This window comes from Phaenicophaeus curvirostris, chromosome 1, assembly GCF_032191515.1.
Source record: "Phaenicophaeus curvirostris isolate KB17595 chromosome 1, BPBGC_Pcur_1.0, whole genome shotgun sequence".
NCBI lineage: Eukaryota > Metazoa > Chordata > Aves > Cuculiformes > Cuculidae > Phaenicophaeus > Phaenicophaeus curvirostris.
This window is the reverse complement of record NC_091392.1, coordinates 7,017,039-7,037,430: the sequence shown is the minus strand read 5'-3', so window position 1 is coordinate 7,037,430 and position 20,392 is coordinate 7,017,039. Positions and strand designations below refer to the sequence as shown.

The 20,392-nt window shown below is 42.7% G+C and overlaps 1 protein-coding gene across 2 annotated transcripts; it reads right to left on the bottom strand.

The window, feature by feature from the left end:
- Positions 1–846: 846 nt before the first annotated feature.
- Positions 847–19,843, bottom strand: OPTN (optineurin). Of its 2 annotated transcripts, none has more exons than XM_069869840.1 (14): positions 19,782–19,843; positions 18,328–18,507; positions 16,730–16,929; positions 13,977–14,135; positions 12,619–12,695; positions 10,480–10,614; positions 9,242–9,326; positions 6,981–7,096; positions 6,152–6,301; positions 5,015–5,108; positions 4,200–4,358; positions 3,390–3,520; positions 2,388–2,467; positions 847–2,156 (listed from the first exon to the last, which is right to left on the bottom strand). In XM_069869840.1, exons 2-14 carry the CDS (start codon positions 18,491–18,493, stop codon positions 2,035–2,037), a joined length of 1,674 nt encoding a protein of 557 aa, XP_069725941.1. In that variant the 5' UTR covers positions 18,494–18,507; positions 19,782–19,843; the 3' UTR covers positions 847–2,034. The 2 variants fall into 2 exon arrangements, with proteins under 2 accessions (XP_069725941.1, XP_069726021.1); XM_069869920.1 differs by having other exon boundaries at positions 10,480–10,611.
- Positions 19,844–20,392: the final 549 nt, after the last annotated feature.

Sequence of the window (20,392 nt, the reverse complement as noted above, 5' to 3'; positions counted from 1 at the left end):
TTTCTTTGTGTATATTTTAAGAATACTTATCTGCTGAGAATGAAATATAAATCTTACACTATTGAGGTTGGTGCTTTGAATTAATCAGCTCTTGAGTAGTTTCTACTTCAAGTTTGAAGCAAAATATTGAGTCCCCAAACTTTTGTATTTCTCATTCCCCCATTGATCTGCTCAGTGTGTTTTCTCCTCTGTGATTTGGATTTCAACTACAGGACAATTTGGAGAAGCATTTATTTATAGAACTAGGGTGACAAGAGAATTTGTCATGCGCAAGTACAAAATATCTGCTATGACTCTACACTTTCAGTTGTGGTATCGCACATCCCTGACGCTTTCTCCTACAGAGTTGTTCTGTTCTCCTTAGCTCAACATCACAAGACGCTATGAGCTATAGATATTAATTTTACTGCAGAAGCCTATCTCTCACAGGTTGTACCATCCTTTCAATATTCCCAACTTCAGAATACAGAAGCACGTTGATCAGCCACATGTGACCCAATCTTTACCTTCGTTTCGAAGAAAAGCATTCCTGCCGCCGTACCTGGAAAGCTGTGCTGCTCTCCATCAGCCAGCACTGATGCACACCAGTAACACTTGGACTTTGTACCATGGCTTGACTTACTTTCCTTGGGAATGGTCTGTGTTACCCTGTTTGAAGCCAGGGGGCCCGGTGGAGTTTTCCATGTACTCAATGATGCTATAACAGCCATTACCAAAACAGAACCCCTCCTCCAGATGCATGAATATGCCCTTTCCCCTCACCAGTCACAGCACTGAGCTTGGGTCTGCTGAAAGACATGTGAGCAATGCTGTTTCAACCTTTAAAGTATTCACAGGCTTAGATAATTCTATACTTGCAATAGATTTATTTTGAGATGTGAAACTCCATTATACTCTTCTATTTAAATTAGGTTACATCCATCTCAGCTCTTTCTCACACAGTACTGTACAGGTTCACATGAATTCATTACAATCAAGAACAATCAACACAACACCTTAAAAATGAGCAGTTCTATAAAACCAAGTGACTTCGATACACCGGAGCTACATATATCAGACCTCAATGATCTGTTTTAAATCGAACCCCCATCTGCCTAAAGCAAGATGTTACATAAGCCACCAAAAATTTAACATCAGATTAGTATGGTCACAAAGGGCAGCAATAAATCCGCAATCTGGAGAAAGAGCAGGTTGCATTTCAAATGCTTGATGAATACAGCACTACTCCATTTTGATGGAAGCTTCTCAAACAGCTTTTTAATGTACTCGTTTCCTGCTCTATAGTATATGACAGATGAAATAGTTACAGGGTCACAGTACTGTAATTGATCAGTATATATAGAATCATAGAATAACCAGGTTGGAAGAGACCCACCGGATCATCGAGTCCAACCATTCCTATCAAACACTAAACCATGCCCCTTAGCACCTCGTCCACCCATGCCTTAAACACCTCCAGGGAAGGTGACTCAACCACCTCCCTGGGCAGCCTCTGCCAGTGCCCAATGACCCTTTCTGTGAAAAATTTTTTCCTAATGTCCAGCCTAAATCTCCCCTGGTGGAGCTTGAGGCCATTCCCTCTTGTCCTGTCCCCTGTCACTTGGGAGAAGAGGCCAGCACCCTCCTCTCTACAACCTCCTTCCAGGAGGTCTCCCCTCAGCCTCCTCTTCTCCAGGCTAAACAACCCCATCCCCCTTCTAATTTCAGTGACTCAGCTCCGTTCTGTGGGATAGCCATACCAGCACAGCACACTAGGCGGAATGTTCCTTAAAGATTTCATAGCAGCAGACACACTGGGAGTTCTTTAAAGCATCCATGTTGTTAACCTATAAAAATTCTTTTCCTAAAGCAGATTAAAACAAGATTAGTGAGTACAGGGCAAGGTAGAGTTTTACCCTTTTCCCATTGAATTAATGGGGAAACCCCTGAAAACCTCCTTCACTGGATGTAGGAGGTGAGCATTATTCAAGCAGGAAGAAAAAAATCTGTTTGACAGGTGAAATTCTAGAAAACTAAAGAAGTGGAGGGCATCACTCAATTAATGCAGTCCATAACGTGAATCTGCAATGTGTCCAAATCAGGTAGAATTTCTTCACATTTGGGACATGAATAAACTGAGATATTCCGCTGCTCTGGCCAGTCTTGACTACCACTTCCTGTAAGCAAAGAAGATAACTGATTACCTGTTGTATTACTTGATTTTTCTACTCTTTTTGCGGAGCAGTTGGAAGAGGATTGGTGGCTCGCTCCTAAAAGCCAGAGAATCATGCTCTCTGCAGCTACCCAGCAGCCAGAACAGCCACAGGGAAGCTACGGAGCTGCTTGTAGCCAAGCAAAGTTATTTTAAACTGACTGCAGCAAGGCCTGGCCTCATGAGCTTACAGTACCTCTTTGGACAAGGCGAGGTGAGTGTTCCCGGTCTGGTGGCCTGGCTCCATGGCGATTCTGCATCTCCGCCAAAGAGTTTCTGCGGAGAATAAATAAGTTAAGGGCTCCAAAGACTCAGCAAGAGGTGTCTTCCTTTTGCCTCCAGAAAAGGTAAAAGGAGTCAAAATAAATCAAAGGATTGGCAGGTAAATCATGTCAAATGGTCATGCATGGAGTTCACAACTGCTGCTCAGAGAAATGTTGCTGCACTGAGAGATTGTGCCAAGGTCCTGCTGAAATCAGTGTCATGCAACTGACACCAGCAGGACTTGGGCAGCCACACACCTAGGCACCTGGGGCACATTCCTCAGGAAAACCCCAAGGACTCTCAGGGAAAACCACAAATTTGACTAAAGTAGAAAAGCAAGTTATACCAGAAAAATGGTTCAGTACACACTTATCATGAAATGCAACTTGATTCTTCAAACTCTGGTCACTCTTCTCATACCTGTGGCTTCCACAAGGTGAATGGAGGACACAATTAATATTTTGTTTTTCTCTTTTACAGCTAAGACTGCTAAAATGGTGCAATTCCAGGGTATCACAGTACTTGAAATTGCAGGTACTCAACTTAGCACTTAGCACTGACACTTGGAGAATCAGCAGGCACAGGCAGAGCAAGCTTAGCTGCAGATTCACCGCTGAAACTAAGGCGAGAACTCAAAGAAACTCAAATGAATCAGCAGGGAAAATTTACCAAATATGAATCATCCAAAGTGAAATCTGGCTAAGGCAACCGAGTAAGAACTAACACACCTTACCGAGATTCTACCACAAAATTAAAATGAGAAGTCAGCCAAGTAATTTATTTTTTCTCTTTTAAAATTCAAATGAGCCAAGAAATAAATGTCTGCAAAGTTGTTTGCCTTTCTACTGAGGTGCTACCAAGACAACATTGGTCAACTTCAGCACACCAGGTAACAAGACTGTCTAGAGGCAGCTCAGCTGAAGCCTGTTCTTACCGGCTAAAATCTTCAAGGTTTTGCTGCTCTTTTAGCATGTATGCCAGCTGGGTGGCCAACTGCTCCTTCTCCTCATGGATCTTCTCTCTTGCTGCCCTCTCAGCATGGAAATCAGAACAATAAACCTCCATCTGATCAGAGAAATGGAATTATCCTGAGAATTTTTATCTCGCACTGAATCAGTCATGTATTATATAACAAAATAGCCCACCTGTATCACAGCCTGCATCTACTTCGAACACTCCTGCAGCACCTACATGCTGCAAAGTGAAGGCCTGCACTACTTACAAGGCAGAGAAGACTCAGTAGTTTCTGTATAAGATATTAAGTCTGTCATCTGGGACAGTGCTATTGCCCTCTGGTGCACAGAGGCACAAATGAGGTACAAACAAGCAGCGAAGAGGGAATTTGACTGATGACAGTCAAGCCTGCGGCACAGAGATTGGAACTGGGCAAGATGACAGTTCTGTAACTTAAATGTGAGGCAGAACCTTTTTAGTCACTGTTTGAGTAAAATCATCCCTAAACCAGATGCAGTGATTCTTAAGGCAGTGGTTTTAAATATACAAATACATCTACTCCCAACTTTTGTTTGTTGTGCCAGACTCTAGCATACACAGTTCCTCCTACAGAACCGTAGGATATGGTGGTAAAGGCTCTGCAGGGATCCATAAGGCAGGCGGAGTAAGGGAATTATGCTTTGGAATTGAGGAAGTGTATTCAGTAAGCCAGAGTGAGCCATTAATTAGTTCCATCTGCTTTCTGAAGCCTGGATGGGGCAACTGCCCATTTCTGAAGAAGAGCTGATACCTGAGCACGGAGCACAGCCATGGTTTCAAGGTCCTCCTCTTGCTTAGCAATTATCTGCTTCATTTCATCTATCTGGAGCTGCTTTGCAGCAAGGGCTTGTTCTGCCAACTCCACCTTTGCATTCAGTTGTTCTACCACAACTTTATCCACTCTGTTCAGCTGCAAGGAAGAACTACGATTATGAGATGAACTCAGAATACACTGCTTGAACTGAAAACTTGCTTCTTATTCCTCCTGCCCTTAGAAAAGCTTCCAGTTTTTCATCAAAGGAATTTGGACTTAGACAACAGTGGTGATTGATATTTTAATTTAAAGATTAGCTTTCAAACTACACTGTACCATGTTAAAAGAGAACTCCCAAACAGACCCTGCAAAAGATACTCTCAAACTTCTCAAAATTATACAGAAGAATCTGGCACTTCCAAGAAGCCTCAGTTATGAGCAGGACCTCACTGTGGTAGGCAATTATATTCAAGATTACAAAAATGTTTAGAGGTCCACCTTCTCATATTTACAAAATATGGTGCAGGAACACCTGTATGGCTTTGCACATCACTGATCACTAAGGGCTGGACTCCATACTGCACTGCAGATTAGATCTTATCTAGAAATACTATGGAAGTATGGATGTTTGGATAATGTCGTCTATAAGGGGCAGCACAGGATCCATGTTTATCAGAGCATTGCTGCTACGCTGCATGCTATATTAGAAAGGACGACAGCTGTTTACTGCCTAAGTTTGTTTCTAGATACATTCCACCATCCCTTCCCACTTCCCCCTAATTAATTATGATTTCTTTTTGCGATGAGTTTACCTCTTTGAGTTTCAGTTCATCAATTGTTTTCTTTGCCTCAGTGAGTTCAGGAACGAGTTTGCTATATGTATCCTGCAAACTATTATATCTTGCCCTGTTTATGACAAGAAAAGCGGCGAAAGTTTGAAATACTTAAAACATTATTTGAAATCTAAATAATGTCAACATTTAGAAAAAAAAACTCCAACCACCTCCAGCTCCTTGCAAATGAATCTGCATTTCTAATGAGAAAAAATCATGCTCCACGTCCCAACATCTCTCTTCCCATGAGCTGTGCACTGCCACTATCCTTGGACTGAGTCCAAACAAATGTCCTTAAGGATTGTCTGCATTTCAGATTGAAGAATCCATCACTCAGTATTTTTACATCAAGCTCAGAAATTCTGTTCAAAATGTAACACCTCTCTTAGGAAGATATCCAAGCCTTGACTGAGAGACTTCAAGTGAAGAAGAATTCATCAGCAGAAGAACCAGACTCCAAAGATAATAAGCAGCTTTTCCAGCAGTTGAAGCCAGGTCCTTCAGGCAGTTCAGCCTCTCTGTACAGCTTGGACTGACATCTTCACTCCTTAGGCGGACTCCACATGAAAGGAAGTAGGGAGCCAGAGCAAAACAGCGAGTCGCTTCGCTTCAGCTTCACTGCATACTTACCTCTCCCACTTGCAAATGTATTGTAGGGACTGTACACCTCTTCATTAATATCAGCTTTCCATCATTGTCACCACCTGACTTGTGCCAACCCTCCAAGATGCATACGCATTTACCCCTGCTAGTCAATGCGATAGCTGTTGTCACTTTCCTGCTTCCTCTGCTTCTATGTTATACCTGACCCAATTCCAGCTCTGACAAACAGAAGATACAAGTCGGAGCTTATAAGCTCAAACTTTCCCAAGTGAGGGGTTCACTAGACAAAAGGAACAGTTTGGGCCTAATGTGGAGAATACAGGTTCCAAGTGACATAGATGCTGAGGCGAATGCAAGTTTCTAATTCAGACACTACAGACACAATGCGATTTTAAAGGGTGCAGAACACTTAGACTAGTACTTCAGATGCAATTCCCTTTCGGCCAGATTTCCTTGGATTTCCCTTCCTCACCAACAATACCTCCCTGGAATATAAACCCAAGTCATACTCACTTTTCTTCAAGTGTCTTGGCTTGTTCCAGCTTGACCTCTGCCTGCACACTCTCCACCTGAAGTTCCAACTTCTTGACTGTGTATATTAGCTGCTGCTTCTCCTCCAATTCTGATGCAGCAGCCGAGCTTTTTCTTTCAAGTACCTGGCATCTGACAGAACAAGGAAAAAAGGTTGATCTCTTCTGTTCATGTTTTCCTGATGGATTTGGTGCACTAGACATATTACAAGAAAAATCTTTGTGTGGCTCACTTTAAAGGCTTATTTTGATGAAGAACAAGGAAAGGAAAAAAATAATCTACACACAACCATCAGAAAACAAAGCTACTTAAACGAACACTTACTTTCTTACTATTATGAATCTCAAAGAACTGGAATTTGACAAAAAAGAACCAAATGAAGTGAGGGTCTTGTAACCACTTTTTATAACCTACACAATTAGTCTTCAAAAGCACAGACAGCTCATGTGAAAAGGGTCATAACCAGCTCCCTTAGCTTCCTTCCGTAAAACTAGAGCAGGGATTAAATATATGAAGCAGAAAACAGGAAACATTTGCCTTTTACATCAGGAGGGGTTAAAACCCAAATCTTAAAATTCAAGGCTCTGGAGTTCTATTTGTAGAACTGGGTTAGCAGCTCAGCTTTTCTGACAGTAACTGTATGTCTGTCCTTTCCTCTCCACTAACAAAGGAGGAGCAATCTTTTACAGCATTTCTGTGAAACAGGTATTTAGGTTGATATTTGTAGAGCTGGTGAGTTCCCCAAGGTGGGAGTTGTCATACAATTATATACTGGGTGTCACGGCAGAACTTTTGTTCTTTGGAACCTTACCTTTCTTGAAACTTCTTCTGAATCAGTTGTGCTTCTTTTAACTTCTCATGGACTTCCTGAAGCTCTTTAAACAGAGCACAAACTTGCATATTCAGGGTTGCTACTTCACTGCCAACCTTTCAGAGAAAAAATAAGGAAAATTACATATGGACAATCCCAGACAGGAAAGTTGCAGGCTAACTAAGAGATCTAACCAGTAAGCTTCATTCTTTCCCTAGAGAAAACAGTGCAAGTCAGTCTGCACTGTTACACTGTATACTCATTAATAGAGTCCTGTCCACAAGGCTTCACAGCTACCAACTACTCCTAAATATGGCAGAATCTCATTTGGACTTAACACTTTCATAAAATCCAGGTGACTCAAAAGACAAAACTATTATTGACTTTCCAACATTGGCTGGAATGCAATTCATGCAGATGGGAAACACATCTACAGTTTCTTTCTCAGAGTTCACAATTTAAAACACACATAAGCAAAGCGGGCAGCCTTAGTGATTACTGCCAGTCTAAGCAACAGTTAGGATGTCAAAGAGACAGAAACAAATGATCTGTCCCTAGGTAGGCTACCAGTCCACTAGCATCAGTGTGCTCTTTAGGAAGAGGTGTGACAGCAGTTAGAACTCAGAAGAAACAGTTTAAAAGTAGGGAAGCAGAGGAGGCAGACTAAAACCTTAACCTTTCTTTTCCCAGTTATATCCTGTACTGGCATTACCTGTTCCATTTTAATATCTTATATTCTGCTTTTGCACGGAAAGCAGAAAACTAGTTTTTATGCATTATTATTTATTTTTATTACACATGCAACCCATCCAGCCAGTGACACTCTCCCTACACACAGTGATCTCTCATACCACATGCATGAGAACCACAGGTCTGGAACACTTCAGTTCTTGACTGGAACAGGTTGTCCAGAGAAGTCATGGATGCCCCACCCCTAGAGGTGTTCCAGACCAGGCTGGGTGAGGCCTTGAGCCACTGGATCCAGTGGGAGGTGTTAGTATCCTGCAGCTCTTTGGCATAGGATGTGCTCTAGCCTCCTTTCCCTCAGCCACTCCTCACTCTCCAGAGTCAAAGCAAATTTGAAAAACTCTTCCTTCTCTCCCAGGATGTCTTCAAATGCAGAGCCCTCAAACGATCCACGCTGCACACCCACATTGTTTCTTTAAAGATCTACACGTTACAATAGGAGAAGATAACAAGAGCTCCCCTCTGCTGATAAGAGCCCCCCAAAGAAATCCAACAGCATATAAATGGAAATGGCTGCCATCACAAGCATGTAACTAGTCTGAGCTCAATATCAGCACTTAGATCAGGAGCATGTGGCTCAAGCTGTAACTCAGGCAATGTTGAGATAAAAATACTAGAAAGAATTAAATGAGAATTAAATCTGAATTAAATCTGCTGTCATCAGAAAGAACATCTTTTGGCCTGACCACAAACTGGTCTTGTTTAACTATATCAGCCCTGTCCTAAAATACTTGTCCTGGCCTTCCAATGGCCACAGGTCTCCAGCAGATCCCACAGCATACTTGCTAGCCCCATGCAGCACCTCAGATAACACATGCTGCCTCATCTACAGGCATTCTTGGTTTCCTGTATTATGCAGCTGCACTGAAACTGAATGGATCTCCACTGCTATGGGAACTTACTTACCTACCACACAAAGAGATGGCAGGCACATAAGTTTAGGTGGGTGAATCTGGCTGAATCCCAGCATCTATCCAAAATCTTAACCGCAAACAACAGTCAACAGTTTGCCTGGGACTGTATCTCAATCTAAGATAGTTATGCCCAACCACTGTAATACATGTCATCAAAAACATGAAAAAAAACCCAAACCACGTGCCATATGAGCTCCACATTTAAAGTCTGTTTTACCATATGGTATCACTGGATCCAGATCTAAAAGGCGATCTAGTCAGCACTGAAGAAATTCACCCAGTCTAGAAGACTCTCTGCAGCTAGAAATGGCTACATCTCTCTCTGTGTAGTGGGCATTGCCAGGGTAATGACGTTAACCTGCAGTTACGCTGTGCTTCCTTAATTCTTGGTGACCAATTTCACCCTTTTTTGTTGGCTGGGATAATTTGGAACCACCTCTAAGATATGGATTGGAGAGTTCAAAATTCGCTTCCATACCCTATTCAAGATATTTGTCCTTTGTTCCCTTTGCACAAGGGGAAATCCATGCCCCGAGGTTGTTGACCTCAACAAATAAGCTGTATGTTGTTAAATCTGACCTCAGGAGCACAGGTACTTACAGCATCTGAACTCTCCACTTCTTCCTGTTCAGTTTGTGTCCCTCTCTCCAGGCAGTTGCTGGTTTCCTTCTCCAGCTTTGACAGTCTGGAAAACAGAAGATTCCAACAATATGGATTTGGCCTATATTTAAAGTGAGATCGTGACTATTCAAGGATTTCATGCAAGTGATGTATTCTCTAACATCACAGCCACAAATGAGAGGCAGCACTGAAAGCACCAATATGCAGGAAAGCCAGCACAATAGTGGGGCTCCTGAAGAACACAGAACACCCAGCACGTATATTTAATTAAAATGGATGTATAAGTCTGCAGGTGTGGAGAAGGACAGCAACATTCAGTCCACAGTGATTGATCTTTAGTAAAGTCCAAAACTGCTAACCCTCTGGAAATGCATGCATCAGTCTGTCCCCTGAACCCAGTAATTAACATTGACTCTATCTTCCTTCAATATTTTCAGAGGCTGCAATTTCTAAGAATCATTTGGCTATGGCTCATTACCTCTTCTAGGAATACCATATAGAAGCAATTACCGTGGCACCAACCTTTCAGAGTAGGTAACGTCTAGGAAATCTTACTCTGTCTCTGCGAAGTGAGGATTTGGAATGGCTGCTGTTTGGGCAATTTTCCACACCCAAACAGTCATTCTGATTTATACCCATAAAACTGAGCTGAGACAGACTCTTATGCAGCTCTTGCTGGAAAAACTCTTAGGTAAGTTTGGAATTAAACTTATTATAGCCATTTCTAAGGAGCTCTTCCAAGTTCACACATTGCTAAATGTAGCCTGCCAGTATCACAAAGAGGACTGTAATCCCTGTTTTATACAGTGATTTGCTTAAGGCCCCACACGCAGATGATTCATACAAAACGAAATAACTATGGAGGAGTAAGTGGAAAGAACATCCTCAACTAGTCATCAGATCGTTCTGACATAACCTGGGGAAAGTCCAAACCCAAGAGGAAATGGTTAAATAGTCTTATCTGTGCTGCTAGAGGAAATAATGATAAAAACATGGAAACTCTTTTGCCCACAGAAGAGAACCTGTGGTTTATCCCCATAAGAACTATCACAAAAATAGTCTGTTGCTACTCAGTGCTCAGGAAATTCCCCATCCAAGTCACACTGATATTTCAGCTTGTCTCTGTTCAGCCATGGACTTGGTACCTGCAACAGCCCTGAAAGAGAACAGCTCCGAAAGAGAACAGCTCCAAATGTTACAGTACACGTCCTTCACACCTCTCTTTGTGATCCTGCAGCTCCTTCTCAAGTTCTTCCCTCTTCTGAGTTTCATTTCTGAGGCAGCAGAGCAGCTGGCTCACAGTTAGCTCCTCAGACTCCAAATTCTTCAGTTCATCTGTAGCTTTGCTCCTGCTTCAAACCAAATCAGATGTAAATAACAACAGCTGTGAATTTAGTAGAGCCCTTCCTTATCCTTAGTTCTGTGATCCAGTCTGAGAGGCCACTATTTTACACAGTGGTGCAACCCAACATTCTGAGCAAATGGCTCATTCCCAAGAACCAAGACCTGCCTACAAGCCACCAGCCCCAGTCCCTGTGTATGTAAATGCAGTCCTTACTGTGTTCCCCTGTCAAGCTGGGGGAACAATTTAGTACTTAAGCAAGGAAAAGAAAAGTAGTCAAGATGATACAAACTCCAGTGCATCTATTCTAACCTACTCTGCAGTCCCTTCAGCAAAGTGCTGCTGTCTGTTCTCAAAATAACTTCTTTTTCTGATGAACCATGCAACATTTCTTATCTCTGCCTCATTCCTTTCCAGGAAAAAAAAGGCACATTCCACTAAAACCGTCATCAGAAATTGCCTTCTTTTTCAGACAAAATCTCAGTGTTTCAGCTCCCTCATGTTCTATCGCTCTTTTCAAAATCATGTTATGCTCCTGTAGAAGCCAATCAAAACCAAATACAAAACTGCCAGAAAAATAAGGTAATTTAATTTCCTGATGATAAAATCTCGCATTCCATTCCAGCATGTGTTTAAAACTGCTTTTGTAGTTCAGAACAGAAAGTAAAGCAGCCTTTTATGTGCTTGTGAGAGCTAGAAATCTGTACTGAGCAAAATTCAATACCCAAAGACAGTGTTCAGCCAGGATATTTTAAGTAAATAACTTTTATCAGGGGATTTTTAGCGCACAGTTTTACTCTTACAGAAATAAACCCATCCTGAGCGGATTGCATTTCTCTGAACCTGTTAACAAGCACCAGTCTAAAGTTTCAATGCTGGACAAAGACATGCGATGATACAAAATATTTTAAAAGGTACATATACCCCTGTTCTTGTAGATAAGTGCCAGATACCCATCTAAAGGTAAGCAGGTCCCACAGAGAACGTCTTCTCATAATCAGAGGGCTCTCACAAGCCACTGCTAATGACAAGCTGAATACTTGCAGCCTGGTCTGTGGTCAGCAATTCTCTCAGTTTCATCCCTGACCATAGCGGGTTTTTTTCACCTTTCAACTTCTTAACTACATTCTGAGGGACAAGTTTTCTGTGTCATTACATTAACATGTTGTTCTGCCTTGCAGTGACGTAGGGAGTGACAGAGTTTTAAGAGAAAACCTGCACATGGAGCACAGCTTTCTGGCCTGCTAAGCACTTACCATTTTCTATATTCTTTCCTTCCAAAAGCAAAGTCCACAAAGTAAATACAAGAGTCCAGCCACAACCATCTAGCTGCTAACTTGGGCAGTATCCAAAAAGAGGGAGTTTAACAGTATCAGCTGTCTATGTCTATGAGGAGTTAAGGTTCAGCTAAGGGCAAGAAAGTCCCTTGTGCTGATGTAAAGATCAAATTTTGATAAGTAGCCTAAACAGAATGCTGGTATCTTAAGCCAAGTAACCTGAAAAAATAAGGACTATGTTATTGCACTGCCTGTTTACCCCACTGTGATACACTTTATACCAACCACACACAAATAGAACAGACAGGGTTCAGATTTGAAAGACTACGAGACCTCTGATTTTACCAATGTCATTATAATTGAGTGGAGGACAGATACTCGATTAGATGGTCTCCAGTGACAAGAAGGGAGGCAGTCCCTGCAGCCTCTTGCTTTATCTTTTCTGTTCGGCCTCCCTTAAAAGCCCGAAAAATTGGCAAGTCAATAGGTACATAAACGCCTGGCCAACTGGCCAGAATATGCTTCTTGCCAGCTAGTAAAAATTGGAAGGAAAAATGCCAGAGAGCTGAAGATCTCTCCAACATGGTAGGAACCAGAACTAGTGCAACAGAGGGATGTAAGGACACAAAACCCCAGGATTTCCTAGCGCATTCCTCATAAAAAAAAGTTCCCTCACACTGAAAACAAAAAACACTGCAAAATTCTTAATCACACACATCACACAAGAACCTACATACACGTAGAGTGCAATGTTACTGGTCATTTCACCAGAACTCTCTTGATGTTCCTTAGCAGTTCTATTTATTTCTCCCTCCTAGGAAAGAAAAAACACTATTAGCTTAGTATCCGGATGAAGCAGTTTTATTTACTTGAGTTAATGAAGGAAGAAAAGCAGGGAAAACTAGTATAATGGTAATAAAAATAAATAATCACAAAATTCCTACAGATCAGTTTCATGTTTGGAAATTCTTAACTTAAATATTTCACATGCCTTTCTCTGTATCTCTTCTGGACTGTTCAGAGAAGAGGAACAACAATGGGATTTGGCCTCCTTTCAACAGCAACTTCACAGCCATTCTCTCTTATCAAGATGATGGGGCATCACACAGCAACAACCAGCATCACTGCAGGTGACTTCAAGTATAAATCTAAACACCACTTTTCTTTCCCACTACAAAACTCACTCTTTGATATCTGTAGACCAAAGGAGAATCTTTGTAGCAAAAACCCCCCAGAGAACAAATCCTTGAGGGTTTCCTGCAGTATGAAGCTTCCCTTGACAACTCTAAACATGCTGCAATTAAACTCTCTTAATTTTCTGTTGCACTTGTACTTTCCAAAGAGGGACCTGCTATTACAGGGATAGCAAAGATCCACATTTTCACATTTTGCCTACGAAGATTTTTCTAATCAGTAGAAAAAGCAGATTTTTGTGCTTCTAGGGAATACTCGGCTTTGCATTTGTTTTTTTTTGCCTATGTCTTACGCATACCTGACAGTAAAAATTAAGTCCCATTCTCCAAAGAAAATGCCCCCCTCTATGCACAGGTGCTACCCCTTAACGACATATAGCACAGATATTCCTAGGAGTTCCAACCAAGACAAGAGTCTTAATATACTGAATTAGTCAGAAGTCACCTTTTGGACCACGCTGGTTTCTCAAAAAAAAATTCATAGCGTGATAAAGGCCACCTATGATATGAATTTACTTTGAGCATGGAAGTGGAAGGATGAAAATAAATTCCAAGTCCTTTACCGCTACACCTTGCAGCACACAAATGCTCCATGTCAGGTAATCTAAGAGACCATGCAACTCCTCTCTGCATTATTGCTGTTGCTGGCAGTTTGCTGTTTCTTCACAAAAAGGCATGGACTTTTCATTGGCATAGGTATAGATTCACCTTTTCCACAAAAGGAAGATGGAGTGCTAATTACCTCACAGCAGAATGTCACCAAGAAAACTCTGTTGCCCTAATTACACTGATATTTGCTTTCCCCATCATTTAGCCTAGAAGAAAATTCAGTTTGCACAAAAAGGAGGACCAAGATGGAACAAAAATTTCTGGCTGTGGGTCACTGTGCTCTTTTCACTTACGTTTATCCCGATCTCCACAAAGGAATCCTCCGCTGAGGATATGTTCAGCTTGACCTGCAGTTCTGAAATGATAGCTAGCAGATCTGCCTTCTCAGCCTGGAGCCGCTGCACCTGGGATTTCAGCTGCCTCACTTCCTTCTCAGGAGCCACACAGCCCTCCTGGGATAAACAGACCCTGCGTTAGCCAACCAAAATGAAACAGCAGCCAAGGAGCACAGAGCAAGAACATAAGAATGGTGCCCTGCATCCCTTCTCTGTTTAGCTTTGCCTGGAAAGACCCAGTGCACAGATCCCTAAATCATGCTTTGGTCCACTCGGCAGCAGGTCTAAAACATGAAACCAAGTAAATCAAATGATGAGCATCACTCTTCTGGAAAACATGGTCCTGCTTCTCTGAATGCACAGAAACGGGGGATGTAAACCTTTGCCTGAATCTATGCCTCCCATACAGGTTCTCAGCCAACCTACAGAATTCTTGTCCAGAATTATTGTATTTTTTCACCCATATCCTTATTCCTTTTTTTCCCCAAATGTACCCAACATTCTAGGGATAAAAGACCAGTGGGCAGAGAGCTTTTCCACAAACTTCACTTTCAGCCTTTCCCCAATACACAACTCCTCTGTTCCCCATCTCCATGTTCAGATCTCTCCCTATATCCCTTCCCTTCCGCAAGGCTTCTGTCTCTGAGATTCTCCTCAAACTTAATCTCTCGTTCCAGTCATGCCTGCCTCCTTCACCCTCTACCTCTTGCCTATTCCCAGAATACTCAAAACCCTCTCAAATTTCTACATAACCAGGAAGCCTCATTTTTTTCTCTCTTTTAGACGCCTCACTCCATTAAGAAACTTTCCCCTTGAGTTTGTTTCTTCTTCATTTTGTAATCCAAGCCTTCCACCTCTTGGTAATGCCTTTTATTACACCACATACCATCAGTGTAAATTCCAGACAATTACATTGTAACCTATCAGTCATGCCACATCTCCAAACTCTTTCTATGCTGACAGTGTCTCTCACCCTGCAGTACCTCCCTACGCACCTGACTTGCTGCCATCTCTGCTTTTGTGCTTAAGATTGTAAGAAGATGCAATTAAGAGTCAGCTCCAGTAAAGAGGAGAGAGTTTTACAGCAACCTGTGCTAACAGTGATACAGCTTTGAGAGAAACCCTCCTATAAATGCTGTTTTACCACTAAGGGAGGCAACACAATATGCCTGTGTTTTGCTTTGTGTGAAACAGAGGTATCACTTAATGGTAGCAATGGAATATAGTCTATCTCAGTTAACAGGAAAACACAGAGATGAGAGAAATTGGACTAATTTTAAATTAGTATTTCTGTCAGAGGCATTTCTGTCTTGCTCTTTCTAAACAAATAATTTAAAAAAAAAAAAAAGATTAAAGTAGAACTAAAGCATTCAAGAGAGAAAGTAATTTTGGCTTAAATGACAGTCAGCCTGAAAGCTGTGAACAGAAATTTAAAAAATTGCTGTCTAAATAATAGTTACCACTGGCTGATAAAATTGCAAAGAATCACAGAAGAACCAAGGCTTACTCTATGAATCTCTTGATAAGAGGTAATTAGAAGATAATTATTTCTACTTATCCAGATGCTGGATTACTCAAGCAGGTTGGATACCTCTGTCAATAACACATTTTAAGTATTCAAAACACAAGAAATTCTGAAACAGGCTGAGGCAGAACAAATCCTTTACTTCCCCATAAGAACTATTCCAGATTTACGAAATTCTGAGTTTCCTTGACAATCCTGAAACACAACTTTCAGCCTGTAAAGACTAATAAGCAAAGATTAAGTAATACTTACACAATCTTTATTTTACATGCTGAAAATACCACAATCACACTATTTATACAAGATTTTATTTCCCCTTTTAACTTCTGAACTCACTGGCCAATTTTGATTTAGATGCTGAAAAAGAGTTCCATAAAATGGGCAGTTGGGAGAGGAAAGGAGAGTCTACTAGTGACTCCGTTGAGAAAAAGACTAATACACTCATCCTTCATCAAGCAACAAAAAATCCACATGGGTACCAGATACCAGGATGTATCAGTTTGGCTCTGTATGGAACCTCTTGTTAAACATCTACTCACATGACCATGTGCGACACAAAGTAGGGTTTGTTAACAGGCTTGCTCCATAAATGTCTTCAGTACTACCTGCAAAGTGTTGCCTGGCTGCTAAGCAATCACCTGCAACATTAGAAATGATGTGTTACAGAGCCAAAGGCAATACAGAGGGAGAAAGTCAGACTCAAATGGGGCAGCAGAAGTACCGATCAAATCTGACCTCACCAAAAGAGCTTTCAGGAGAGGAGAATGACAGAATAAAAATAGATGGCAGGTCTTTTTTTTTTTTTGCTAACTTGACAACTCCTCCCTGGAAACACAAATACAAGAGCAGTTAAATGATCTTGAGACTGATAAGCTAACAAGCAAAGGGAAGAACAAAGTAAAGTTACCCAATGCTAAACAAAATAAAGAATGAAAAGTTAAAAGAAATGTTAGTTTCTTCTTACATCAAGAATTTTAATTATTATTGTTAATTAAATAATAATTAAAATGTAAATTACCTCAGGTGTGGCACAATCACACTCTGAGAAGACTCACTTTATAAACTAAGTCAGGCCAACATCAGTTAGACATTGACAAATCTCTGAACCTCCAAGCGTACTGAAGGGACACAAATGTTCCAGACTTTCAATTTAGAACCATGTCTACCCAACCAATTCCTTATTTACCATTTCAGCTCCTTCTCTTTCCTTTAAGCTCTGAAGTTGTTGCTGTAGCTGTTCATTTTCAATGCACTTGGCTAGCAAGCACTGCTTAGCTTCCTTAAACTTTAACTCGAAAAATTCTCTTTCTTCTTTCTGCTTCTCTCGCCAGATGGAAAGTTCCTCATATCGGTCCTTCATAGCTTGGTTATGCAACTTCATGGCTTCTAAATGACAGCAAGAAACAGGACACTGATTCACATTAATACTCTTGTCAATGAAACATCAGATTTCCACTGCACTGAGCTCAGGATTCTCCAGTGGGTAAGGAAATGGGTTAGCAATAACTGGGTAGGAAATGCAAACCTCCTTCTTGTATACCTTAAATACCAAACCTATCCTAGTCCGTTAGCACTACAATAAAGAGCATTAAATACACCGCTGAAATCACATGCCTGTAGTCTCACTTCTTGACCTATTCCTAAACCAAGAAGTACAAGCAAGAAGTATTGTTCATGAGAGGCACTTAGTATCTTGATGCATTTATTATTTACAAGATCAGCCCAAGTGAAAATGCTGAACTGAGATTCTGAAACTACTGAGACTTTGCAGAGACTGGTAAATTGCTGCATGAAAACAGATCTCATAAACTCTAAAGTCTCAAATATGCCCAACAATGCTCTATTTGAACAGCTGGTTAAGATTTCATTGAAAACATCGAAAAAACCCAACAAACTTACAGCAAAGTCAGTTTCCTCTAGCTGGGAAGTCATGCGTATGTAACTAAGTATGTAATGACATCAGCCTTATCACTGTAAAATGCTTACAAGATTTTTAGGAAGAGTCAATGAAATTATTTCAGGCTTGCTTTTTTTTTAAAGCAACAAACTCAAAGCCAGTTGCTTGAAAATCTTTTATACACTGTATTTTCCGTTAACTTCCATTATGTCCTGATGTCATCTATTAAACTGCCAACAAATCCTTCAGGCTATGTAAATAAATGTAGCTGTGGAGAATGATTCTGCAAGGTATGAGTTATGGCAGCTGTAATTATGGTCCTGAAACATTATATTACATGATATAGGACCTTTCAGCAAAATACCAGAGGCACTTCTAGAAACATTTCTGCCAGATACCCACGAGACTCCAAGGCCTGGACCAGGTTCAAAAATTATTCAGGTGGAATTTAAACACTAGTACAAAATCACAGCCACAAAAGTATATGACTTCATGCTCTGTTGCCATATAAACAGTAAGGCACCTTTGTCTTACACAGAAAATTCCCCAATCCTTTGGGTTTTGCCCTATTTGGAAAGTAAAATGCATATCTGACACAAACTCCTGAGATCCAGAACTAAAGCTGTCTCATCTGAAAGGTTCAACTCATTAGGTATTCTCAGGGAAACTTATCGATGTTCTCCCCCTAATCCTCCATACTGACTCAATTTAATGTGTTCTATCAAACTGGCTTTGCCACTTGCAGACTCATTTACACAGCAATTGCTACCCCGGTACAAAATATTATCCAGCAAGGGCAAATGAGCACTAAATTCATACTTGTAGGACAAAATACCCTGTAGAAGAGCCTCAAGACTTTGGCATTTCTGGTTCACATTCACGTTCACCTTTTAGCTCATTGTTCTCAGTGATTAGTTCTTTCATCTGCTGCACCATCTCTTCTGGGGTGTAGGTACTAAGAGCAGGGGCTGCCATGCTGTCTGTTCCATTTTCCATTTTACTCTCGGGATGCTCTCCATTTTCAGCAGAATGGCTTTTCAACTTCCTGGACATCTCTGAAGCATCTACTATGAGGTTCACAAAGAGAAAATTCTTGATTTCTTCCCTAATAAATGCTTACAAGGAAAATATAATCCTAGCTTCATTGATTCAGAAAAGTAAGGCACACATCTTGTCCTAGCATGGAGGCACCTTCCAACCCCCCTCACCCAGCAACTCAGGAGTATCTGTGAGTCTCCATGTGCCATTCACCCCACACAGGACTGCACAAATAAAGAAACTGATCCCCAAGACATCTCCTGGGCTATCCAACCCTTCCTCCAACCCCATTTCTCCAGGGACAAAACAAGAAGAACCTCCGTCTCACCTACGCTCCTCCTTTTCCCTCACCAGCCCTAGCAATGGGCAGCAATGATTCCGCAAAACAAGCCAGACAGGACTGCAGGAGGTGAGGATGAAACAAGAAACTCTCTCATACTCCCCTTTTTCCCTTGTCATCCCTGGCCGTGGGCAGCCGGACAGGACTGTGGGAGGTGGGGCTGAAACAAGAACCTTCGTCTCACTCCCCTTTCTCCCGGCCAGCTCTGACCACAGGGCAGTGGGAAGCAGGGATGAAACGAGAACCCCTGTCTCACCCACGCTCCCCCTCTTCCCTGGTCAGCAGGTCGAGGAAGGTGGTTCTCCCCCTGTACGCTGCTCTCCTTAGATCCTACCTGGAGTCCTGTGTCCAGTTCTGGAACCCCCAGCATAAGAAGGATACGGGGCTGTTGGAACAGGCCCAGAGGGCTACAAAGATGACGAGAGCGCTGGAGCACCTGCCATGCGAGGACAGGCTGAGAGAGTTTGGGCTGTTCAGCTTGGAGAAGGCTCTGAGGAGACCTTACAGCGACCTTCCAGTGCCTGAAGCGGCTACAGGAAACCCGGGGAGGGACTTTCTACAAGGGCATGGAGTGAGAGGGCGAGGGGGAACGGCTTTAAATTGGAAGGGGGGAGATTAGGAAGAAATTCTTCCCGATGAGGGTGGTGAGGCCCTGGCCCAGGTTGCCCAGGGAAGTTGCGGATAGCCGGGCGGCTCAAGGCCAGGCTGGATGGGGCCTTGGGCAGCCTGGGCTGTGGGGGGTGTCCCTGCCCAGGGCGCGGGGGGGGGGACGGACTGGATGGGCTTTAAGGTCCCTGTCAACCCAACCCATCCCACGATTCCGCGACAGCAGGACGCCGGCAGCTCCCCCCGGTCCCCCCAGCCCCGGCCCCTGCGCCGCCTTTCCCCGCGAGGCTCCGTTTCAGCTGATTTTTCCACTTTCGTTTTCGCTTTCCCCGCCCGGCGCCCCGCGGCCCCGCTCACCCCGTCACGGCGCGGCCATGGCAGCGGCTCACGGACCGCGCTGCCCCGCCCCCCTCTCCTCCTCCTCCTCTTCCTCCTCCTCCTCCTCTTCCTCCTCCTCCCCCTCTTCCTCCTCCTCCCCCTTCCCTCCCACCGAGCCCCGCGGGGGCAGGAGCGACGCTGGCCGTGGTTGTGTTTATTCATGGAATGAAGAGAGGGCTCCGAGGAGACCTTAGAGCGACCTGCCAGTACCTGAGGGACTACAAGAAACCTGGGGAGGGACTGTTCACAGAGGCTTGTAGCGATAGGCTGAGGGGCAGTGGGTATAAACTGGAGAGGGGGAAGATTTGGACTGGACATAAGGAGGAATTTTTTCACTCTGAAGGCAGCGAGGCCCTGGCCCAGGTTGCCCAGAGAAGTCGTGGCTGCCCCATCCCTGGAGGTGTTCAGGGCCAGGTTGGATGGGGCCTTGAGCAGCCTGGGCTGGTGGGATGTCCCTGCCCGTGGAGGGGGAGTTGGAACTAGATGATCTTTAAGGTCCCTTCAACCCAAACCATTCTATGATTCTGTGATAGAATCTTAGAATCATGGAACTGGAGAGAATCATAGAATCACCAGGTTGGAAAAGACCC

Excerpts from the sequence above, each read along its gene's own strand:
- OPTN (XM_069869840.1), bottom strand. The coding sequence starts at position 18,493 with ATGTCCAGGAAGTTGAAAAGCCATTCTGCTGAAAATGGAGAGCATCCC. Across the intron at positions 14,136-16,729 it reads AAAGAGAAGGAGCTGAAATG|GAGGGCTGTGTGGCTCCTGA; the intron begins GTAAATAAGGAA and ends TGTTTATCCCAG. Across the intron at positions 5,109-6,151 it reads GCCAAGACACTTGAAGAAAA|GGCAAGATATAATAGTTTGC; the intron begins GTGAGTATGACT and ends TGTCATAAACAG.